The 25,900-nt window shown below is 42.2% G+C and overlaps 1 protein-coding gene across 5 annotated transcripts in view; it reads left to right on the top strand.

Annotated features, from left to right (window-relative positions):
• Positions 1 to 165: 165 nt before the first annotated feature.
• Positions 166 to 25,900, top strand: part of VDAC3 (voltage dependent anion channel 3) — a 26,781-nt gene continuing 1,046 nt past the window's right edge. The window contains exons 1-8 of one of the 5 annotated variants that reach the window (XM_067545614.1): positions 166 to 321; positions 4,889 to 5,000; positions 6,506 to 6,577; positions 10,962 to 11,011; positions 18,663 to 18,815; positions 20,867 to 20,919; positions 22,451 to 22,678; positions 23,739 to 23,889. In XM_067545614.1, coding sequence (XP_067401715.1) covers positions 4,967 to 5,000; positions 6,506 to 6,577; positions 10,962 to 11,011; positions 18,663 to 18,815; positions 20,867 to 20,919; positions 22,451 to 22,678; positions 23,739 to 23,889 — 741 coding nt within the window. In that variant the 5' untranslated portion in view covers positions 166 to 321; positions 4,889 to 4,966. Of the gene's footprint in view, positions 322 to 4,888; positions 5,001 to 5,316; positions 5,421 to 6,505; positions 6,578 to 10,961; positions 11,012 to 12,591; positions 12,610 to 16,232; positions 17,250 to 18,662; positions 18,816 to 20,866; positions 20,920 to 22,450; positions 22,679 to 23,738; positions 23,890 to 25,900 lie in introns of those variants that run through there. The other 4 variants (XM_067545622.1, XM_067545630.1, XM_067545639.1 and 1 more) reach the window with 4 other exon arrangements.

The raw sequence follows: 25,900 nt of genomic DNA, 5'->3' as shown, positions 1-25,900 counted from the left end.
GACGGAGTCTCCGCCCCCTGGCGAGCTGAAGTGACGCTGTCTCCACTCTGCCCCGCGCTTTTTACTGGCGCATGCGCGCTGCTGGTCTCACCGCCCGTAATTGCGCAGCGCTGGGCTGCGCCTGCGTCGTGCGGTGCGAAAGACGATGCAACGGGAATTAGAGGGGCGGCTCCCACGCACGCGCGGTGACGTAAGGGAGAGCGACGGGCGTGCGTCACTGGGAGCGTTGCGCATGCGCTGCACGTAGACGTGGTGGCCAGGGGAGAGCAAGACCTTCAGTCTGAGCGAGACTCGGAGCGGAGCGAGGATCGCGGCTCGACGGTACGCGGGGGCGGGGCTGGCGGCGGGGGACGCAGAGGCTGGGGCAGCTGAGCCGGGCTGGGGAGCGGTGCCGTTGGCCGGGCTGATCGCTGCCGCGCCTGGCGGGCGGCTCAGTCAGCGTCCGGCCGGGGCCGTGCGGGGCGGGGCTGGGCTGGGCGCGGGTGAAGGCCGCGGCTGAGCAGCGCATGCTGGGGGGCGCGGCCCGTTTGTCTCTCTGGCTGCCGACGCTACGCGCTGCGCTCCCGGCGCTGGAGCGTGACCGTCTCCTGCCTCGGCTCTCCAGCCGCGTTCTCCGCCTGCGGCCCAATCAGCGCCCCCCTGCGGCCCACGTGACCTCCCCCGGCCCCGCGCTGCCATTGGCTGCGGCCTACGGTGGCGGCGGGTAGGTAGGCAGCCCCGCTCCAGTCACTTGTGGTGCTGTCATGGCAACGGAGGCCTGGCTGGTAGGTCGGGTTCAAAGCAGCCGGGCATGTGGGCCCGGCCGGAGTGGGTGGGCTGGCAGGGAGCACGGAGCAGGCCGCGTGCTACCATGCGGACTGTGGGACTCGGGGCGAGCGGCCCTTCCTTTGCTCACCTTGTAGCGGGCGGTGCTGCTCCTTCCCCACGGGCTGCTTGTGCCTTGCGCGGTGCAGGACACGGACACTGCAGACGGAGGGAGCGCGCCTGCCTGGCCCCGCATCTGCGAGTCGTGTGCATCGGGCAAGGAGATCCTGTCTCTTCCTCTTCCAGCCAGGTCCGAGCGCTGTGTGAGTGCTGGGCTGCTGTAGATTGCACGCACACACGTTTGTGGGCTGCTGCACGAGCCCAAGGACGTGTGATGAAGACAAGGTTCAGTTTAAGTCCTACCACTCGCCCACCCCTCTTCCTACATGCCTAGTAATATCACCACAAAACATCATTCGGTAAATGCAGGTACTCGTCAATGTGGAAACAGATTTCTTATGCCAGCAGCCACCAGGTATTCACATTGCCTCTTGCACTTTGCTGGAAGAAGGAATTGCAATGGAAATACAAAGGTTGACTTTTTTTAAGTTTTGGGAAACTGAAATCCGTCGAAATTTTACATTAACATTTGAAAATAAGTCCTGGAAAAACACTTGAATAAAGGAGACGTCACTCTAACATTCAATCATGTTCATAATGCTTAATTACAGTATGCATTTAGAAGTCTGTATTTTCAGAGATTAATCCTTCATGCTGTTTGAAATTCAGCATTACAACATCAGAGATGATAGTAGCAGGGTTCTTATTGTGTACCACACAATATTTACATTCACCACCTATCACTCCAGACTCTGAAAAACAGTACCACACTTCTGTGGTTATTGTAGTGCTTAGTGATGTGGGGGGCAAAAGAGAATGTGAAAATCAACTTATTTAATATGACTGGTGCAACATAGTTCTTCCATTTTTTGACACTGCTGCTTTTACATTTTATCAGTGCCAAATCTTCCTGTGTCTGCAGCACACATTGCTCTAGCTTCTCAAAGGCCTAGTCCATGCTAGAAAGTTTTACCAATATAGCTATGGCAGTTAGCAGAATGAAGAAAACCACATCCCTAATGGACATAACTATGGTAGCAAAAGCCTAGTGTAAATGCAGTTATACCTGCAGAGAAGTCTGAGAGCTTGTTGGTGTAGCTTGTTCTGTTTGGGGAACTGGTTGAAACTGTACAGGCAAAAGGACTGTTGCTGGTATAAGCCGTGTCTCCATTAGGAAAATTTACCATTACAGCTCCTCCAGGATATCAGTACTAACAAACCCTTTTAAGTGTAGACAAAGCAAGCCTAAGTCACTCTGCAGCAATCAAAGTAATCACTGACTTTAATCATGATTTACATTAGCAATCATGACATTTTGATTTAAATAATTTTAATAGTGTTTTGCATTTGTACTTAGTTTTTTTAAAGTGTGGTTGGTTCTCATTCATTGATGACCATTGAAATGTTAATTCGCAACTAAATATATCCCTTTCACTACATTTAGTGTTTCTTTTTGACAACCAGAAGGATCCACTGTCTATATGCGTTTACCGAAGCAATTATATGGCTTAACTTACATTTATTCATATTCTTACATTTTAAATATTTGATTGTGTTAGAAAATGGTGAATGATACGTTTCTCTTTTTCTCTGTGTGTGTTTTTTTTTTTTTTTAAAACTTGTGATTTGTACCACTCTCTATTTGGATTGAAATTTAAATTAAAACAGCATTTTAAAATTAAATAAAACAATAAAACCACTTGTGCTGGATATGTAAGGGGAAAAAAAGTGTATAAAAATGTTTCACATTTAAAACTGATTTTTTTAAATGAAGTATCTGTAGTTAGTGAATTAAACTGATTGTTCCTGCTCACCGTGTCCTTCAAGGTATTAGGACTGGTAGATCTCATTCCCTCAACTAGTTTTTATTCATTTATTGCTGAAGGTTTATTGCTGAAGGCTCCCAATTGGTTTGTTAAATTTGAATGAACTAGTTGAATACATTGATGAAGAAAATACTCTCTGCACCTACTGAAGAGGCTACTGCTGTCAAAAGCTCATTTAGCACTTTAACAAACTCTGGTTCCAGCTGCTTAGCAAGTGACTTCCACCAGTTTAGTGGTTTGACTTTATTTAAAACTTGACAGCAAATCTGTACTGCTTATTTTTTATTTAATTTAAATGCTTTCAACAAATTATAGTAAGTTTAGGCCTTAAAATAAATTGTTACAATTTCAAATAGGTTTATTAAATTAAATACAGGTTGTTTTTTTTATTTTGAGAGAGCCAGTTTAAACCAAAAAAAATTTTTTTTTTTTTTTAAAGTTGATTTGTATCCCTGTAGTGCTCTGCTGTTTGGGTCTGTCCTCCTGTGTGCTTGCTACCACTTCAGTTTTGATACTTTCTGTAAATTTGTTTAGAGTTGAATTTTCACTAAAGAAAAACATCTAACAGACATAAAAATTAGAGAGAGGTTATTGGATTTTGGAATTTTAGTCAATCAGAATCTTTGAAAAGTTGAAACTCCAAAAGATACACTTCTGCCGGTGGCCTGACAAATGTATCACTCTCGTGAAAGAAGCAGTTCTTCAGATCACCGTTTGTGAATCACTGGTAGCATGGCATTTGTACTAGCTCTAATATTTCTCCAGGGAACAGCTGCTAAAATCAGGCAGCAATTGAGTCAGGGAAGAGGAAGAGTGTAATCCATATGTGATTTCCAAAATCTGGTATCTTATGACTCACCAGGGCTAGAAACAACTGAAATAAGTTACTGGCTCAGATTTTCGTTAGTATCTAGACTTACCTCTCTCAAGTGGTTTTTTAAGTGTCTTGCACTGAAATGGCCATTGTATCTCAGACCAGGCCATTTACCAGGTAGAATGGCTGGGATGCTGAAATCACCCTTTACTTACCCCAGTCTCCCTTTACTGCTGAGGTGTTGGGTCCGTTAGTGGTGGTGATAGTCGACACCTCCTTTCAGGGATGGCAAGGTACAAGTCTTCCTTAAGCAAGCATTTGTGAGTCCCGTATGCAGAAATGTTACTCTTCAAGAGTACTGTAAGTGCCTGACTGCTCATTATTAAACATCCAATAACTGAAACGATAAATAGTTTAACTGTAATTTAACTTCTTTATAAAAGCATATAGGGTATATTGTGGGTCACGTTTACTGGTAACGAATTTGTAATACTGAAGGGGTATATTTGAGATGAGAATAGGGCTTAAATGAAGTGGAATGCCAATGACTTAATGAGCGAATGGGTGTTGGTCAGAGTAAAAGATCTTTCCTTCTGATTTTCTGTGAATATGCTTTAGGTACAGTGGGAGCTCTCACTGACTACATGCTGGACACCCTATTCCGTTCTCCAATTCACATTCACTTTTCCATTTGGTGATAGAAAGGGCTATTGGAAAATTAGTGGGGGAAAGAGTGATCATGGTGCAGTCCTCTTCTAGCAACCTTGGGCTTGTCTGCATTTGAATTTTCAATCATGTTCTAAGATGTATTAATCAGTTGTCAGTTAATGTGTTAAAACATGACTGAAAGTTAGTCTAGTCAAACCACCTTAGAGCAATCAGGAGGTAGTGACTCTGTCCCCTTCTCAGCAACCAATAAATGAGGGAGAAAGATGCTGGATATCCCCCAAAAAGCCGGTGGGGGGGATGGGTGAATTATCTAGTGAGGATAGTGGAAGACATAGCAATTTAATTTACTGCTTCCCACCAGGATGCTGCTGCTTGTTCATCTGCTTGTGCAGAGCACCATCTTTGGATTGGGCTTTTCCTAGTATATCTGCCTAATGCATTTTTTTAGCCGCAGAAACAATTACTGCATAAGCAGTGTCTGCTTTTAAATTTCCTAGTATTGTCTTTGTTCTCTTTATTAAGTAACAGCAGCTTTTTTTTAAATGGTGAAATAATTTGCTCCTCTACAGTTGTTTTTTTTTGTGAAAATCAGGTGTTAAAACAAATGCAGTCTGCTCCACAACTATGTTGCAGATGCTGCTGTAATAGTATAAGTGAAACTTGTCTTTCTTCTTTAATGATGCATCGATTTTTTCCTCCTCCCCATATTTGACAGGTATAAAGGCCTTTTATAAGTTCACATTTGAGACGTACATAATTTATGACCTAATCTTCATATAAGGAATCCGCAGTCATGTCCGGCTGTTCTGTACCTGCTAGACCCACAGGTATTTGTGTGTGTGTGTGAATATATACATATATATATATATATATAGCAGAAGGCCAGCTATTAAAAATCAGTTAAGCCTAAAGATGTTCATTAGAGTGTGTAAATTGTCTAAGATCTATGTAAAGGGCTAAATTATCCATACACAAGGTTGAGTTGTGAATTAATTCAGATACTTGGTTGATATATCCTGGCATATAGCCAGGATATATGATAGAGAGCTTTGTAAAGCAGTTCTGCATTTGACTAGTTTTGTCTTTTTGTGAGTGAAGTCAGAAACTGCTTGCTGCAAGAATAGATTTGTCACACAAAGGTCAGAAGAACACAAGTTAGGTCTTCAGCAAGAGAGTGGGGAAAGTGAAACCCAGCAGTAATAAGAAAGAGACACAGCAGTGATACTGTTTAGCATTTCAAAGGAAAGGTAAGTGGTGTGAGTATTAGAAGGGAAGTGATGATTTTGCATTATAGTTTTTGGATCAGATGTTTTCAATGTAATGGAATTTATCAAGTGGAGGATTGGAGCTATTTCCAGGGGCAGCTGTTCAAGAGAAGAATTGCTAGAAAGAGCCATTCTTAGATGGGATTAAGAGGCAGAGCCCTACCATTAATTACATTCAGCTGTTGGTTAGTTCGTCTTTTCTGGAACAGAAGCTACCCCAGTAGCATGATGGATGTTTAAGATTTGCCATTATAAATCTATATTTCTTGGGTACATAACTCTAGACAAGAAGCTATCTACATTTGCTTAATGTGAAGCAACTAGCAGATGATTTTAAATGGTATTTTTATAATAATAGTAGTTACATTGTGACACCAAAGGATTGAAACATTCAAAATTAAAACTGATACTCCATTTGTAATTTTCAATTTCTGGCTTTTTTTTCTGTTTGTCTCAATTTTCAGTTTTGTTAAAAGAGTTATTTATATAAGACCATGGTCTCGATTTTTCTTTTAAGTGCATTATCAGAGGGAGACTCAGCAAGGTCACCTCCACATACTGTGTACAGATGTCCTTTTTGTATTTTCCCAAAGCTCTGGAAGACTACCTGAGGGGAAGAACCAAATCAGGAAAATAAACATTGTGTACAGTTCTAAATTGGCTTTAATTAATATTGGACTCCATGAGCTTTTATGATGGTGATTACTCACCACTATGTGGTATGTCATCTAGAACCCTTGTCAGAACAGTTCCTGTCACGAAAGCAGCATTCAATTGTTGGAACAGAATTGGGGTCAATAAATCGTGGGTTCTTTCTCTGAGAGAATATTAGCAGATTCTAGGGCAAGTAGATTGCTAGAGTTTAATTCCACTTCTGGGGTACAGTGATTCTGAATTTTAGGTTGGCTTATGTTAATTTTCTGATCTGATAAAAATACTTTTTGTTTGTTTGACAAAGAAGTGTGGAAGTATGGAAGGTCTCTCTGAATGCTTAAAAAAAACTCTGCTTAGTCAGATTTTCAGCTTTGTATTGTAAAATGGGTTCTTTTCTCTTCTAATCTTTTCAGACCCAATGGCTGTCCCACCATCCTACTGTGACCTGGGGAAATCTGCCAGGGATGTATTCAACAAGGGTTATGGTAAGTAGTGTGATCGTGTGTTGATGCTCATAAACTTTCATTTTTTAGATGTTTTAACGAAAGTAATAACATTTTTTACATAGGTATTTACATAAATAAGACTTTTTGTGGTGGTAATATGACCAAATAAGTACCAAATACGTATAAAACAAACTAGAAAGGAAACTGTTTTGGGTCTTGCCCAGAGAGATGCCACAAAATGTCATTTGAATAGTGAGAAAAGCTCTGGTGTCTTCAGCCTTTTACAGAGAATGCTGTGCTTCCCAGCCCCTAATAATATACAGGGACATGTGTAATAAGTAGCTCCAACCCATCCGTCAGTTGCCATAGCAGACCATTTGGCAACAGATAGTCTCCTTAAGTAGAATGGGCCTATATTGTTTGAGACAAGATAATGTATGATGAAATAATTTAGAATAATTTAAACTGGAAAATATTTTATTTTTAAAGAAAACCAGAAAGCCTCTCAGGTGAGGAACTCACTGCTTGAACTGTTGTATTGTTTGCAGTTCTTGATGATAATTTACTTAAACAATGGCTTAATGCAGCATTTACATTGTTTGTGGCATAAAACTAACACTATGTAGCTGATAGAGAAGTGGCTTTTTCTCTATCTATAGTTACGTATTTTCCTGGGTCTTCAGACAGGATGTCTTCCTAATTGATGATCATTTCTCCCTCTGCTGTTATAATTTTTAAAGGAAAAATGATGATATTGATCTCTGTATTGGGGGCAGTGGTAGAAATGTCTGTCTTCCAATTAGCAGTTGATGACCTATAGTTTGTTTTTTGGGACTTTTAGATTTATATATGTCAAATTCATCTGAACAATAATCTGCTTTTAGAGATACAAAAATACAGCCCATCTTGTTGGGATATCTGTCTTTATTTTCATTGTCCGTAACTGATTTAAATTGTTCAGTTATGGAAATCCTGAGATTGACATTACAGTGACGTCATGAATTCTGAAATCATCTATTTTGTGAAATGCTGTTATTAAACACTGTAATTGGGTCCATTTCTCAAATGTTCTAAAACAAAGTTCATTCACTGTAAAGTCAAAAACTCACCCTGTTTTCTCAGATTGGTCATTATATTATGACAAACTTCAGCTCAAGCCTCCTTTCTAGTCTTGGCCACTTCTAGATTTTCAACCTAAAGAGATAGCGAATGTTGTTCTTAGATGTGTAAACAAAGGAATATCAAGCAGGCGTAAGGAGGTGGAATTATCCATGTATGTGGCAGTGGTGAAACAATGTCAAAAAAGGTGTTGATAAATTGGACAGGTTTCAGAAAAGAAATTATTTGAGGGCTGTAAGACCTGCCTTGCAGTAAGAGACTTAAATGGGTCAATTTATTGAGCTTCTACAAGAGAAGATTAAAATGTAATTTGATCCCAGTCTACAAGTGAAGTCTAAAAGGTGAAAAGATACTTGATAACAGAGAGCTCTTCAGTCTGGCAGACAAAGCTATAATGAGATTAGAAATAAGGCACAAATATCTAACTAAGTATTATTGCCCTTTGGAACAATTTATCAAGGGATGTGGCAGATTCTCTCACTTCAAGTCTCAAGTCAAGATTGGAAGTTTTACAAAAATATGTTTTAGCGCAAGTCAGTGGTACATACCTGAGGCAGGGATTACTAGATGAAATTCTCTGGCCTGTGTTATGCAGGACTTTAGACAGATGATCATAATGTTCTCTTCTGGTCTTCAAATGTATTAATCTCATTCAGGACTGCTCAGCCTACACCCTAGTTGTATTCTAAAAAAGACATTTCAGCCTCCCTTACATCCAGATGGGTAATGAGCCACCTACCTTGGTGAGTCATCGGAAATCACTGCATCCTTTCCCAGAAGATCAGTATTTACTACCACGGGGGGCTTTTTCGAGCAAACGCTCCCAGCCTGTTCATCTTTGAGTGCTTGCTCATGTCGATTCCATTCTAGGAGTGTGCACACCTCCGTGCATGGTTACTGGAATTTTTTTTCCTTAGCAATATCTGGAGGGCCGGCTCTGGAGCCCCGCGCACATGCCGCAGTATATGAGGTGCAGCTGGCCCTGTCCCCCCCTCATTCCTTCTTTCTGCCACTGATGCTTGTTGGAACTTCTCTGCTTGCTACTGCAAGTGCTACAGTTTCCCTTACATAGTTAATTAGCTAGTAGTAATGCAGGGCATGCATTTCGAAGAACTGGTTCCCTCGATCACCCTGGTGTTGGATGCTTCGGACTTGGGATGGGGGGCCCATATCAGCTCCAATCACAGTACCAAGGGATCTGGTCACGAGAAGATTGCCAACTGTATGTAAATGTCAGGGAGCTCAGAGCGATATGCCTGGCATTTGGGGTGTTCCTTCCCTTCATTACAGGCAAGGTAGTTCGGGTTCTGACAGACAATACTGCCGCGATGTGCTATATCAACAGGCAGGGCAGGACTTGCCCTCCGGCACTGTGTCTGTGGAACCTCGCAGCATGGCACGACCCAGGCCTCAGAATGCCACAGCAGACCTCCTCAACAGGTCCTTCTTACCCCACCCCATGTGGTCACTCCACCCAGGGGTGGCCTGTATGATCTGCTCAAGGTAGGGTTCTCCCCACGTGGACCTTGCTGTGTCCAAGCCGAATACAAAGTATCGCCAACAAAGGGTCACTGTGTGACCCCTTCCTCCTCCCGTGGACGGGAGCTCTCATATATGCCTTCTCACCCATACCGCTGATAGAGTCCTGTTAAAGGTTAGGAGGAACAAGGCAGATATTATCCTGATAGCACCCGAGTGGCCCCACTAGCACTGGTTCAGCACTTTGCTGGAACTGTCAGTTGTGCCCCATCCCGTCCCCACACCACCTCCCCTGAGTTGCCCGATGGCATGATCTCCTCTCCCAGATCTGGAGTCCCTACATCTGATGGCATGGAGACTGAGTGGTTGAACCCTGAAGAACAGGCATATTCATCCCAGGTTCAGCAAATCCTGATGGGCAGCAGAAAACCCTTCACTAGGGCATTGTATCTTGCCAAGTGGAAAAGGCTCACCAGCTGGGCAGCATCCCAGGGAATTGCACCCCAAGGGACGTCGATTCAGGCTACTCTAGATTATCTGATGCACCTTAAGTTTCAAGGCCTAGCTATCTCTTCATTAAAGGTTTACCTGGCGGCCATCTCCACATTTCATCCTCCGACACTAGGGAAATCAGTTTTTCTCACAGTATGATGGTTAGGTTCCTGAAGGGTGTAGAAAGGTTTTATCCTCAAGTTCGAGACCAGCTACACCCCCTGGGATCTAAACCTTGTCCTATCCAGGCTCACAGGGCTCCCCCTTTGGGCCCTCGACTACCTGTCTCTCATTGTTGCTGTCCTGGAAGGTGTCCTTCCTAGTAGCAATTACCTTGGTGAGAAGGGTATCTGAGATTAGAACACTTACCTCAGGGCCACCATACACGATCTTCTATAAGGACAAGGTGCAGTTGCAGCCTCACCCTGCCTTCTTACCCAAGGGAGTGTCTCCGTTTCAGAACTGCCAAGACATATTTCTTCCAGTGTTCTTTCCAAAACTGCATGGCTTGGAAGAGGAACTAAGATGGCACACGCTTGATGTTAGGTGTGCCGTAGCAGTCTACTTCGAACAGATGAAATCCTTCTGTACGACGTTGTGGTGACGGATAGGGTGAAAGGATTACCGATCTCCTCCCAGTGATCAAATTTTGTTATGAGCAGGCAAGTGTTCCTCTGCTGGGAATCGTCACAGCCCATCCTACCAGAGCGCAGGCTTCTTCAGCGGCTTTTCTAGCACAGGCACCCATACAAGACATCTGCAAAGCCTCTACCTGATCATCAGTTCACACCTTCATGTCCCATTATGCCATCATTCAACAGGCACGGGACGACACCAGCTTTGGCAGAGCACTGCTGTGCACGTCTCACCTGTGAATTCCGGGCCCATCTCCAAGGTACTGCTTGTGAGTCACCTAGAATGGAATCAACATGAGCAAGCACTCGAAGAAGAAAAGACGGTTACTTACCTTGTAACTGTTGTTCTTCGAGATGTGTTGCTCATGCCCACTCCATGGCCTGCCCCCCATGCCCACTGTGGGAGTTGATGGCAAGAAGGAAGTGAGGGGTGCAGCGCTGGTGGCACCTCATATACTGCGAGGTGCGTTGGACTCCAGAGGGTGCTAGAGCCAGCCTTACAGATACTGCTAAGGGAAAAAAATTCCGGTAACCATGCACGGAGGCATGCACACACCTAGAATGGAATGGACATGAGCAACACATCTCGAAGAACGACAGTTACAAGGTAAGTAACCGACTTTTTCACACTGGAATAAGTGTCTATCACATTCTTGTACATAGCATATAAAAGAAATTTGTGAACTTTGCTGTTTCAGGATTTGGAATGGTCAAGTTAGAGCTGAAGACCAAGTCTTCCAGTGGAGTGGTGAGTACTGAAGACTTTCAATAGCACCCGTGTAGCAAAGATGAGGGGAAACCCCTTTTAGTAATGAGTAACTGACTACCACTTTTCTGTTTCACCTCTCATTTTAATGCCTGGAGGTGGGTGGTGTGCTACTAAAGCAATGTAAAGCATTGGTGTCCAGTATATTCTCTGTGATCTACACAAACTTTCACATAGCATACTGTCATTGTGTTAGGATTTACATTGGTACATTTGTTCACTTTTCCATTTTCAGTGTCTTCATTCTGATCTTCAAAATGGGTTTCCATTGTCACGCTTCCAGTCATGTGTGTTCTCTCTCATTCTCTTTCTGTAGCTAAATGTGCTTCTGGCTCACATCCCTGCTTATGGATGCAGGCCAGATCATCCACCATTGTTAGTTAATGCCGGATTGTGAATCCAGACTATCGTTTATTCAAAGCACTCAGGACACCAAAAACCTTTAGCTAAATGAGGTTTTAGATGAAGTTGAGAGCCAGCTGGCTGGTTTTGCAAAAGCTATACTCCAAGTTCCCACCAGCAAAATATTGCAGAGGTCTCTAGCTGGATTTAAAGAGAGTGTTAGAATCTAACTACCATATTCAATCGTTACTCACATGGGGGACATATAATTGAACTTCATTTAACTAAAGTTTTACTGCACTTGGGCTTGCATTTCTAGTTCTGTTCAAAATGGGTTGAATCCTGCTCCTTCATGCTTATGTTGCTATACTTAATAATAAAGTGTAGTATTTCTGTAGCATCTATTACGTGAAGCTTTGACATCATTTTACATGCACTACTGAGTTAAACCTCACAGCATCTCTGAAAACTACAAAATATTATAATCCCCATTTTACAGAAGGAGAAACTGATTTTAAGTGACTTACTTTCCCATGATCTCACAGGAAGCCTGGCAGAGCGAAGAAAAGAATCCATATTTTTTGCCTTTACCCTCAAGAATATCCTCCTCACTATGCGTGCTTATTCTTGTACCATCTTTTGCACTCTTGTGCATGCCTGTCTGCACTGCCAATTATGGATGCTTCACTCATATTAATTTTCAACCTCTTCCCTGCCCATAATTGCTTCAGCTTTCCCTTCTGGTTTTGCATTCACACCTCACACATGCACAAACAGCTTAATTCATTTTTATAGCATCAGGTAGCTTGTAATTTAGTAGTTTGTCACCATAGTGAGATAGCAAAGATATGGGGAAACGACAGGGTGTTTTTGTGACTGACATGACATAGCTGTGAAGTATGCAGTCTCAGGTTTTTAGAGACTGTTTAGAAATGCATTATCATTTTCAAATGCTAAGAATATTATACTGAGGCTGTTGTGTTAAATAATGGTCAAATGTATTCAGAGAACATCAAGATCTGACGGAGTTTGCCTATTGATAAAATCCTCACTTTCTCAAATATTTTCTCCCTTTTCCATGCAACTTTGGTTTCGGCTATTTATTCAGCTGGTAAGAATAGTGATTGTTCTTGTTTGTTTTCCTATTGTCACTTTCTAATAGGGTTTCCTACTTTTACCTACTTTGCTCTGAACACACATTGACATTCCTGATCTATTTCGAAGTCTAAGCAAAAATGGTAATTGACATGAAGCATTGCTGTGTGAATAACTTGCACTCTGCTGTAATCCAGTTGTATAACACAGGTATTTAAAATCTGTGTCAAAGAACCATAGGAACCCAACAAAAATAACAAGGAAGGAATATAGAAATGATGTGGTATCAATAAAATGTTACTTCACAATCATGATTTAGCATTTCTAATTTCAGTATCTTGCATTAACAATGAAAGAACAGCAGGTTTGTGTGAGATGGAGGTGAATTTGGGTCCAAAATGAGGGATGTACCACATAATTGGGTACAAATGGAAGCTACACTCTGTCTTGATATAACTACAAGTCATTTTATCCTATGTTAAAAGTTCTTTTTAAGTTAGAGAAGTAAGACTATACAACTTTCATTCCCTCGCAGACTTCTCTTTCAGCTGTTGCTGCTTCAAACAGCTCAGCCGGTTCAGTGTACTACTAAATGTCTGTTTTTCTAAGATGTCTGCCACAGTGAGCTGAAAGGTCAGATAAGAAGCTGAACTTGAGGACTGACTCAGACTAGTGTATGAAATTAAGCCAGTCTGGCATTCTGATGCAGAGGATTTCAGAAATGCTCCTATGGGACATGATCCAATCAGAACTCTGCTTTTGACAGTCTGGAGATGAATGGTAACAAATGTTGACTCTGTGCTGTCCTCTCTCAGAAAGAGATATCGTTCTAACTGCTAGGAAAATTCTTCTCATTTGATCATATGACAGCAGGATTCTTTCCCCTCACCATGTTTAGTGAAAAGGGCATTACAGATCTTTTTCTTGTCCTTGATCAGAGAAGTCTATTCAGCCTTTTAGATTGATGATCAATCAAACAAGAAGTCAAATGAGAGATTTTTTTTAAAAGTCAATTATAGATTGGTCTCTTTAAACATAAACTCACAGAAGCGACAAATCAAGAGATGTGTGCACTTCCATTTGGAGCCTGAAAATTGTGTTTAAAGGCTAATAAACAACAGAAGTCAGCTTCCTGATCTCGATCCTGTATTTTCCTTTGCTGTCTAGGTGGATATATTTTGAAACAATTGTGTGCTGTTGTAGCATGACATGTTCAGAAAGTAAATGTCATCTTGCATAGTGTAATTGAAATGTGTTTCTGGCAGTATCTCTCTGGCACTTTAAAACTGTTCCAAGTATGAGTTTCCTGAGACTTACAGCATATTGCATTGGCCTAGGAGTGTGGAAATTGCATTTGTGCCATCCAAGAATACAAGTTCTCTCAGGCTTGGAACAAGCCTAATCTTTATAGTTAGGGTTTCAATGATCGGATGTGTGGTCCCTGAAGATTGTAATGTAGTAGGCATTTTGCTTCTAAAAATGTACATTTCAAAAGAAAGATGATTTGGGAATTTAATTGCAAAATTGTTAATTATCTTACTTGAAATAAAACATTTCAAAGGTGAGAACTGAAATGTCTTTCGTCAGACACTTTTCATAACTTGCTGGATGTGCTTTATAACTATATTCAGAATGTACCATATTGTTTAAAATTGTAATGTATTGCTCATGTGTGCACACAGCATTTACTGGGTTAGTTACAAGAGGATTAGATGAAAGTAAATTTGGACAATTGACAAGGAGAGGTGTAAAGTTTTGATAATAGGAAACCCTACTGTATGGGGAACTGGCCAGCATCTGCCTGGTTGTAGGCAGCGTAGGAAGATGTGGGTTTTGGGCTATGTCTTACAAAAGTATCTGTGAGGTAGAGAAAAGGGACAGATTGTTCAACAGCTGGTTTGGCAGTCTCAAAGAATGGACCTTGGAAAAGAGGGTAAAGACCGAAGAACATGAGAGGAGGTCAGAATTGGAAGAGCAGAGGAAGCCAATAGAGCATAAGGGGTGAAGAGATCGGAGAAATAGAAGGGATAGTTGTGGCATTGCAGTGCCTTGAGGGTGAGATGTGTGATTTTGCCAGCAGATAGAGGACCTGTAGAGCCTTTTCAGAGTTTTGGCGATGTGATTACGTTCATCTGTAAAGGTTAGAAGGTGGATACGTTGTTCTGAATAGATGGGAGTCTGGGTGCAGGTGTTCTGGGGAAGGTTGCAGTAACCCAGGTGTGAAAAGGTGAATGAATGGATGTGAATTCCAGGAAGTATATGTTGAGGTAGTGGCATGTGTGAAATAGGAAGGCCTGGCTAATGGACAGACTTGTAATAAGTTTGCAAGGAAAGGAGATGAAGGGAGATAAATAAGGAAAAGACTCAGCTGAGTGTACCTCTCTTACAGAGGAACAAGTTTGCCTCTGCGAAGATAAGTTTAAAAAAGCTAAGACCGAATCAAGTATTGACTTGACATTTGAAAAGAGATGTTAGTGAAGGATCTGAAAGAGAAAGAGAGGAATGTCAATGGGGATAAAAGGAATAGACAGTTACATTGCGATGCATCCAGGAATGAGGAGATAGACCATTCCTTCACAGAACCCCCTAAATCTCTGTTCTTGGACCCTTCCTTGCCTAACATCTGAAGGGCAGTTGCTATCAGAAACAGCAAGTGGAGAAAGAAACAAGCTAAGAAAAAGGGGGCATGATTCATCAGCATAGTGTCTGAAGTGAGGTGTTCACAGGGTGACCTAGATGATCAGTAGTATAAAGTGCTATATAGGGGTCAAGGAGGGTAACTAATGGAAGGGAGCCACTGTCTACAAGGTAAAGTAAATCACTGAAAATGCTGAGGACCCTTTGAGTGCTATGAAGCATGGAAAGGATGAAGAATGTTGCAGGCAGTGAGAGATGGGTTGCTAAGAGAGTAAGCTGGATATGGGGTTGTATTTTTGAGGTCAAAGATGGATCTCTAGAAGAATCTTGACAGCTGCCACTTGGTCTAATACGGTTGTTTGGGCTAAATTTGCTTGGGTTTAGTGTGCAGGTGATGGCTGCTGGTGACACTGTGTGTGGTTGGTATAGGGAGCTAGAGAAGAGAGGCTATTGGAAAGAGATCAGACACTAATGGGTTCAGAAGTTTTGTGTCCAAAGTGGATGTATCAATTAGGTGAGGTGTAGATGGCTGCGATATCAGATGTGTGAGGACTGAATCCATGTAACTATAGACAGAGGGTGGAGCTAGCTGATGGATATCACAGACTACTGCAGTTTTGGAGTGGAAGAATATGGCAGACTTTGTAGGTGATCAGGAAAAAGAGGAGGAGAAAGACAGGCTGGTGAAGAAGTGAGGTGATGTAACTGAGGAGAGACCAAGGATTTTTGATGTCTCTAGAGAATACAGATTGATACATGATGTTTTTTCCACACCAAAAAGAAATTGTTTGATGATGAGAAGTAGAATAAAGAGGTTTGGAAAAAGGCATAAGAACGGCCATGCTGAGTCAGACCCATGATCCATCTATCCAGTATCCTGTCTTCTGACAGTGGCCAATGCCAGATGCTTCAGAGGAATGAACAGAACAGGGCAATTATCGAGTGATCCACCTCTGTTGTCCAGTCCCAGCAGTCAGAGGCTTAAGGAAACCCACAACTTGGTATGCGTCCCTGATCATATTGGCTAATAGCCATTGGTGGACCTATCCTCCAGAAACTATTCTAATACATTTTTTAATCCAGTTATACTTTTGGCCTTCACAGCATGACCCTGGCAGTGAGTTCCACAGGTTAACTGTGCGTTGTGTGAACTGTGTTTTCTTTTGTTTGTTTTAAACCTGCTCCTGTTAATTTAATTGGGTAAGTCCTGGCCCAGCAGTGAGTGAAGGGATTAATAACACTTGCATATTCGTTTTCTGCATACTATTCATGATTTTATAGATCGCTATCATAGCCCTTGTTAGTCATCTTTTTCCCAAACCAAACAGTCCCAGTCTTCTTCATCTCTCCTCATACGGAAGCTGTTCCATACCTGAAATCTCTTTTGTTGTCCTTCTCTGTACTTTTTCCAGTTCTAATAGATCTTTTTTGAGATGGGATGACTAGAACTGCATGCAGTATTCAAGGAATGGGCGTACCATGGATTTATATAGTGGCATTATAATATTTACTGTCATATTATCTGTCCCCTTTCTAATGGTTCCTAACGTTCTGTTAGCTTTTTTGATTGTCTCTGCACATTGAGCAGATGTTTTCAGAGAAGTATCCAAAATGAGTTGAAGATCTTTCTTGACTGGTAACAGCTAATTTAGGCCCCATCATTTTGCATGTATAGTTGGGATTATGTTTCCAATGTGCATTACTTTGTACTTATGAACATCGAATTTCATCTGCATTTTGTGAGATTTCTTTGTAACTCTTCACAGTTAGCTTTGGACTTCACTATTTTGCGTGATTTTGTATTGCCTGTAAATCTTGTCACCTCACTGTCTACCCCTTTTTCCAGGTCATTTATGCGTATGTTGAACAACACTGGTCCCAGGACACATCCTAGAGGGAACCTTTTATTTACTTCTCCCCATTATAAAAACCCACCACGTACACCTATACCCTTTGTTTCCTGTCTTGTAACCAGTTCCTGATCCAGGAGAGGACCTTCCCTCTTACCCCATGACTGCTTACCTTCCTTAAGAGCCTTTGGTGAGGAACCTTGTCAAAGGTTTCTTGAAAGTCCAAGAAAGCTATATCCACTGAATCACCCTTGTCCACATGTCCGTTGATCCTCTCAAAGAAGTCTGATAGATTGGTGAGGCATGATTTCCCTTTGCAAAAGCCATGTTGACTCTTCAACCAATCGTGTTCATCTGTGTGTCTGATAATTCTGTTCTTCAACCAATTTGCCTGATACTGAAGTTAGGCCTACCAGTCTGTAATTGCCAGGATCACTACTGGAGCCCTCTTTAAAAATCAGCATTACATTAGTTATTGTCCACTCATCTGGGTCCAGGTATTATAAGAAAAATCAATAGTTTAAAGCAGCAACCAGAAAGGTGCATCTTAATGCTATTGTATAAATCTCTCATACACCCAACACTTTAAATGCTGCATGATGTTCTGGTTGCCCAATCTCAAAAAAAGGTATAGTAGAATTGGAAAAAGTCCAAAGAACAATAAAAACGATTAGGGATATGGAACAGCTTCCATATGAAAAAAGATTAAAATGACCGGAACTGGTCAGTTTAGAAAAGAGACAGCTAAGGTGGGGATGTGAGAGAGATTATTAAAATTGAGTGATATGGAGAAAGTGAATAGGGAGGGGAAATGTTATTTATCCCTTCACATAACACAAGAAGCAGGGGTCATCTCTTGAAATTAATAGGCAGTAGGTTTAAAACAAACAAAAGGAAGTACTTCTTGACACAACACACAGTCAACCTGTGGAATTTGTTGCCAGGGGATGTTGTGAAGGCCAAAAATATAACTGGGTTCAGTAAAAAATCAGCTAAGTTCATGGAGAATAGGAACATCAATGCAACCCCATGCTCTATGTCTCCCTGAATGTCTGACTGCCAAATGCTGGGACCGGATGACAGGATTGATCACTTGATAATTGCTGTGTTCTGTTCATTCCCTCTGTAGCATCTGGCACTGGGCCATTTTTGGAAGACATGATATTGGGTTGGATAGACCCAATATGCCCATCCTTATCAAACTGTTTAGGAGGGGACAGCATGCTTTCCCACTCAATTTTGAGGTTGCAGTACCGTTCACTTAAATTTGGCCTGGCCATCCTTAGTCATAACAGGGGTGGCTGGGCCAAATTTGAGTGAGAGCTATTGTGACATGGCACATGAGGATTGCAGTGCCCACTAGCACTGTTGGATGCTGAAAAAGAGAAACACTGCCTTGAAAAGCTTTGTGGATATTAGGGTATGTGCTTTTAAAGCTGTCCTAGTCTATGCACATTTAGACAGCAGGTCAATGGAGCGATTTATTTAAAATACTCTTTAGTGGAATAAACGTATTAATGTTCCAGTTCTATCTAGATTACACTGGAATGTCACATTTTGCAAGGGGAGTGCTCCAAATTTAAAAACAAAACCAAAAAAAACCCAAACCCTGGGGGACATGATTCAGAGGGTTCAAAGGGATGGGGATCATCAAGTAAAATTAAATGTAGTTAAGTAATGTGTTAATTCTAGTCTGATGTGTTTGCCAGGAATTTACCACCACTGGTTCATCCAACACAGACACAGGCAAGGCCTCAGGCAGCCTAGAGACCAAATATAAGATCAAAGACTATGGACTTACATTCACCCAGAAATGGAACACAGACAACACCCTGGGGACAGAAGTATCCATGGAGGATAAGGTAAGAGAAAGTGGAAGTTAAAAAAGCGATTTGGCAAGTAGGGTAAAAATACTGTGTTGAGAAGAAACCAATAGAAGAGGTGTGGTAAATAAAGGATTATTAAATAACCAATTAAATTATAGGAGAGGTGTGGTAAATTAGCATTAACTAGAATACAGCATAGAAGGGAACACTTCAAATCATTCTTTTTGTACAGCATGTGGGAGTTTTCATGTAACTGTGTGTGAATTTGATGTTGTTAAAGGTAGATGTCTAGTGAAGATAGGCAGAGCATACAAATGTCCTCACATGATACTGTAGTACATCATAATCCAGGTTTGCAGCACAACTGCTATCGCAGACAGTGGCATTCTGAGTATTTGTGTTGTATTTTAACAAATGTTGAGATTATTTTCTGATATGTAAATATATCCATTATGGACTAGAGCGGTCCTTGATTTTCATTTATGACCTGAGCCAGGCTTTAAATCTAATCTTTCAGAGATGAAGCAACCGTCCCATTGAGTTTGTACTGAAACTTGCCCCTATAGACTTACCAATTTACATTACAAAACACACACAGCAGTAGTTGCAGGAGGCACTTCTATTCTAAGGTGTGCAAAGATGCACAGCTGGATAAATGCCTGTTCTCTGTCTCACATGGCTGTGATGCATTTATGAAATATTTTCTATTCCTCTTTCCCTTGTTAAAGTAAAGAGGATTACTGTGGCATGGACATGTGATATTTAATATGCCAGATGTGCAGTATGGCCAAGTTAAGCAACTTTACTTTTGGAATTGCCTGGCTTTCGAGTATTTCATCTTGCAACATTAAGGTTGCATGATGCTGGTGGTTTTGCATTAAATATATGAGCTATTAACAACCTACAAACTAACAATATGTTCAGCAATACCCTCCCCCCCCATATACATATAATATTGTATTTAAATGTTGTCCAAGCAGCTATACAAAATATTTATTGTTCTTTTACTAAACAGGACTGTGAATGCCAATATTTCTGTATGCAGGGCAATGAGTCTTGAAAACCACATCCAGTGAATTCAGAAATTTCAGGGAATGTTGTACTGATTTTTTTTGGAAAAAATCAAAAAACACGTTAAGACTGCTAAAGTCAAACCCATAGTGCGCCCATTTGGTGCTGAAGGCAAAAGAAACTCCCTGGCAGCCTCTCTTGCACTCCACACACACCAAAGAGTTGCGCATTTTATTGCTTATGTAGGTCTTGCTATGTATATTTGTCTACTTTTTTTAAAGTGCAAATGGAGGCTGTCTTTTCCTGCCATCCCCCTTGAAGTACCTTAATTCCTACCAGATTGGGAAGGAATGGGTTGACATCTGGTGCTGGCTTTGAGGACGCAGGACATTCGGAAGGAAGGAATGACACCTTGTCTCTCTTTTCCCTCTGGCTGTCCCTGCTGGCTGAAATCTGGCTGTCCCACGGCTCCATTAGGAAGAGCAGTTATTTCTGTCATTCAGAGTGTCAACATGCTCAGCTCTATTGGGAGGATAAGCAGGGGTATTATTATGTTGCAAACTGTTAACAGGTGCCATTAACAGATGACAGGAACTTTATCCCCCATTTTCCTGCAGTTCAGTGTTGAAATTGTCCCCAAAATAAGACATTTCTGGCCATTGATGCCTAGAAGGTTCCCTCAAATTTCGGAATTGATCGGATGGAGCATTAAAAAACTATTGCATTACATACATACAAACACAGAAATGCCATCCAGCTGAATGTAAGGCCTTGCATGCTCTAATTACATATTTATAAGGTGCCCGCCACCGTGGTATCGGGGAATGTGGAAAACTAGCCAAGTTACTTGCTTTATTCACTCAAAATAAATAAGCTTTAATATGGCGGCGTCTCTGCAAATTACTTACCTTTTGTACAAAAGATTATGTGCTAGACCTTTATATTCTATGATTAATCTTCTATTCAGACAGGAAGTAGAGATGGGAATTATAGTAAAGTAAGAGAACATAAAGCCAATCTGCTGCTTCAATAGAAAGAGCCCTGATAATCTGACCTCTTTGTTTTCTTCTTTACAGTTAGCTGAGGGATTGAAGCTGACTCTTGACACCATATTTGTACCAAACACAGGGTAAATAGCTTCCCTTCAATTTTGTCTAGAGATTCCCAGAATTGGATTAAACAAATGTTACATTTTCCAACTGAGAAGTTAATTGTCTTCAGTGGCAGTGATAAATGAGCATAATTGTATTCCAGTATCCAAAGAGTAGGCATAGTTGTATTCCAATATCAGAACTTGGATGAAAATTAAGAAATTTTGATTCTTCAGATCGCGGTAGAATATTTGTAAGGACACAACTAATATCAAGTTTATAAGAACATAATTGATAAGAGATTCCTCTTAAAAGATGTTGCTTTCCCTCCTTGTACCAATGTGTAATAAATAAAAATACTCAAATCATACTTCCGTACCTCTGACATTGGGGGTTTGTAGGAAAGTAGAAAAATGCCACTGATTATGATTTTTACCATTTGTTACCATAGCACCTTGGAGCACTATTTATGAACCATGACCCCACTGTGCTAGGTGCTGTATGGACACAAACAAACACTGTCCCTGCCTCAGAGCTTAGAACAGCAGTTCCCAAACTGTGTCATGACCCAGCATGGGGTCGCTTCTTCAGCAGAGGGGGTCACAGCAATCCCCGGCATGCAGAGGAGGCCATTTACAAAATGACCTCACACGCACCGTATGCACGAGGTCACATTGCAGAGGATGCTATTTTGCTCCACAAAATGGCGCCCTCCGTGCAGGATGACGTTGCATGCACCGTACATGTATGAGGCCATGCAGTCCAGGGCATCCTCCTTGCGGCGTGACCTTGCATCTACAGTGCGTGTGAGGTCCCACTGCTTGGAGGACACCGTTTCTAAATGGCAACTTGTGCCAAATGTGCTGTCTGGGGTAGTGGGAAACACCACCTCTGAAAATGGGGTCATGCAGGGAAAACGTTTGGGAACTGCTGGCTTAGAATGTAAGTATAAGGCAAGAGAACAGAATGACAGAGGGGAAGCAGTGACAGTGTTAGTCAGCATGATCAAATGGGATCAGTGCACCAGCAGCTAATGTTCGTTTGGTCGTTCATTCGCTCTCGCTGGCTTGCTTTAAGGCATCAGCAAAGCAGAGTTTGGAGGAGGATAATGAGTTAGCTTTGCTGATGTTTATGGGGAGCTCCACTGAATTGTGTGGGTGTCCTTTTAGTATAGACTGAAAGCACAAAAGACCAGATTTCACAATTCGTGATGTGCTTTTCACAGCCTTAACTTTGGTGTGGCCCTACTTACAATCCGTAGTCCTCATACCAGTCACAGTGCTGACCAGCTGAGGAGAACGGCATGAGCGCTAAAATGGACATTGACTATCTATTTCTTTATTCCGATGTTTAAAATACACCGGTGCTGCTTAGGTCTCTACATCTATCCTATAAATGAATAATTACAGCACACAGCAACAAAGAAGTGCTTGTAAATAAAGCCATCTCCACACACAGCCTTCACAACTGGGAAGGGATATGGAGTATTAAGCACTCTGTGCAGACATCAGAAATGCTATGTAGCTGGCCTATGCTAGTAGGGGTAAGACAAGGTGTTTCTCTCCCCAGAAAGAAGAGTGGGAAATTGAAGACATCCTACAAACGGGAGTATGTAAACCTAGGCTGCAACATTGACATTGACCTTTCTGGACCAACCATCCATGGCTGGGCAGTGTTGGGCTATGAAGGCTGGCTGGCTGGCTATCAGATGGCTTTTGATACAGCCAAGTCTAAACTGTCACAGAACAACTTTGCATTAGGATATAAGGCGGGAGACTTCCAGCTACACACTAACGTGTGAGTATTCATATCAGAGGAGTCAGGCTGGGTTATGTTAGGCAAGCTGTCTGGGTAACTGCATCAGATGTATGCGAGGTGGAGAAAGGGGGGATGCTGATTTCAGACTGAGTTTTGAAGGCTTTACATACCTTATTTTCATCAGTTACAGGAGGGTCACATGCCAATTTGCCATCTTTTGAGACTTCTTCAGGTTAATTCTGTTCCCCTGCATTTGGTAATGGAAAAGGCATTTTGTAATTAGGGTAGTTTTTAATGAGGGTATGTTTAAGGTAACTGTGGAATTTAAGCTAGTAAACAAAATCTTTACTGCTTGTTTGAGGCACTCTTACTGAAGGAATGGAATCTCAGGTCAATTGCCCGCTTTCATACCCTAAAATGGCAACTAGGAGGATTGGGATTAATGGAGCATCACTATCTTTGTGTCTTTTAGATGGTCCTAGACCATGGCAGCTTCCTATGTGGAAGTGGACACTTAACATACTGTCTTGGAGGAGACTGAGTACTCCGTCAGTGCTGTTGGTTGTCAGACTTGCCTTGCCGCATGTACTGCAGAGGCAGTGTTTTGGGGGGGAATTGTCTGCATTTCCTCATTTACACACTCACCAAAGCTGAGCTGTGCTGAGGTTTATTTTAGCCAGTGAGGGCTGCATGTAGCTCCCTCTGAACTCATGGGTTTATGGTCCGCATGGAATGTGCTTCCCCCCCTACTTCTATCCTGGGAAGGAAAAGCTGAGCTCTTCTGTCAACAGTTCAAGCTTCTTGTACATTGCCTTAGCTTCTGGGAAGCGCTCTCATTCTCCAGGCTACACCCAGAAACCTACAGGGCCCATGTGCTGTGTCTGGCGAGGGATGGAATAGGCATGGATGGAGCTGTGAGAAGAGTGGGATTGAACATGCCCACGTGGTTAGGATTCTTCACAGGTTTTTTGGGGGCGGTGGTAGGAACTTACTTGTTTGGAAAGAAGGTGAGAGGGAGAGGTGAGACTTCGTGGTGATGGGAGGGTTAAATGCCAGCAGACCGAAAGATCTTCATCCACCCTTTGTCTGTTACAAACAGGAATGATGGCACTGAATTTGGCGGGTCCATCTATCAGAAGGTTAATGATAAAGTCGAGACGTCTATAAATCTTGCTTGGACTGCTGGCAGTAACAATACCCGTTTTGGCATTGCCACCAAGTACCAGCTGGATGAAAATACTTCCGTTGCGGTAAGAATTTTACCAGATGAGCACTTAGAGCACAAATGGAGCTTACTTCAGTGCTGTAAAGTGGTGGGACAGGGTGGTTATTCTCGGAACCGATGGCACCTTGTGCTGCCCCTTTTGGGTTATTGATGAATGGAGAATGTATGTCGTGGACTGTTGGTGCAGTGTGGAAAGTTTACTCTACTTCAGCCTCATTCTGTGACGACATGCTCTCTCCCTCAGGCTTGTCTGTACTGATTGCTAGTGTTCAACAAGCTGGAGTGTAAATCTCCCAGCACCATGCACTTAGTGGTTGTGGGGACTGTCCTACCACCCACTGAAAGGTCCATAGTGTGCTTTGAGTAACGGCAATAGGCTTAACATATTTCAGCCCAACTGCAGTCAGTCAAAACACCCTTCAGAACTCGTAGGGAATGTCTACATTGCATTTAAACCCCGGTGTGTGGCCTGGCTCAGCTGGCTCAGGCTGCAGTGCTATAAAATGGTGGTTTAGATGTTTGGGCTAAGGCTGGAGCATGGGCTCTGGGACCTTCCCTCCTCATGGGGTCTCTCCAGCCCAAGCCTGAACACATACACTGCAGTTTTTCAGCTCAATAGACCAAGCCTGAGTCAGCTGCTATGGGCCAGACCTGGGTGTTTAAGTGCAGTGTAGACATACACTTAGTGTGCAGTAGCAGAGTCCACACTGCTTGCTGGAGTGCTCTAGACTTACACCCCAGCTTGCCCTTGCTAATTCTCCATGTAGGCAAGCCCTTCGCTCTGAGTGATGGGTACAATATAAAAACTTAAGCAAAGCCACAGTGTAGTTTCTTACGCTGGCATTACGTTACCTGAGGTGTTTGTGAGGAGCTCTGTGGAATGAGGGAAGACAGCTGGTGCACTGCATCTCGCTTTCAGCAAAGACTATGCCAAGGTGATGTTCTTGAAGGGGCAAGAGGGATAATTTAACTAGCTCATTTTCAAACAAGGTTAGTTGCTGAAAGACCCTAACCAAATAGAGGGGTAATGATCAACTAGTGTATTGAGTTGGGGAGAAGAGATGTTATGCCTGCTTTATTTACCTCCATTTAGTAACCTTGAGGTTAGTACACGGAGCAAGCTAATGCAATTCCCAGATCATTAATGTATTTACCTAGTATCATGTCATCGCATGTTAGACATGAAAAACCAGCTGTGTTGCTCATCATGGGCACAGAGTTGTATGATTTTAACCTCTCCCATCTCCCCCCCGTTGAATGGATAATTACTTCCTGATTTACTGGCTTCATGTATGAAATCATGGGCAGGTGCACTCTTAAAAACCATCGAAGGAAGGCGACTTTCAGAGCAGAGAGCACTCTCCTCTGAATGACTTTTGGCCCTTGAATTTGAACTCCTGAGGTAAATTAAGGTGTTACAAAGACCAATCATAATAATGAACTACCCCAGGGGTGCAGGGAGACTAGACATATGAGCATGAACTAATGCAGTTATTTTGTCCTCTGCAAGATATTATTTAGATTCTCATAAAAAGGGAGAGAGCTGGGAATCAGTAATTCCTCAAAATGGTTAGGAGCTATAGTGAACAGAGTTTGCAATCAAATAGGGGAGCATTTTTTTAAAGTAAGATTTCATGACTGCATGTCCCAACTGTGTATTGGTCTAGGCACTCAGTTCACAACCACGTGTGAGGAAGGATTTAAAAACTTTTAGATAAGTATTCCTAAGAGACTGTGCTCAGCCTATCACTAGGTTAAAGAGTGTGACTGAGCCTGCGGCTTCAGATGCAGCAGTGATGGGCTACAATCGAACACAAGAAAGGGATTTTCTCCCTTCAATCCTATCACAGTGATGTCTATGAAACTGAGTAATTGCTCAGAGGAACTGGCACAAAGCTGATGGACCCCACTTGAAACAGAACTCTACTGAGCAAACGATTCTGCAGAGGCATAGATATGAGAGTGCTTTTTGATTACTGGTTAATATTGGCACTCTCTGCTGCCTGTAGATTTCTCTAAGCAGGCTGCTGCTGCCA

The sequence above is a fragment of the Emydura macquarii genome, unplaced genomic scaffold (assembly GCF_026122565.2).
Source record: "Emydura macquarii macquarii isolate MOO-44397 ecotype Brisbane River unplaced genomic scaffold, CSIRO-AGI_Emac_v2 contig_201, whole genome shotgun sequence".
Lineage (NCBI taxonomy): Eukaryota > Metazoa > Chordata > Testudines > Chelidae > Emydura > Emydura macquarii.
This window is presented reverse-complemented; position numbering and strand designations above follow the sequence as displayed.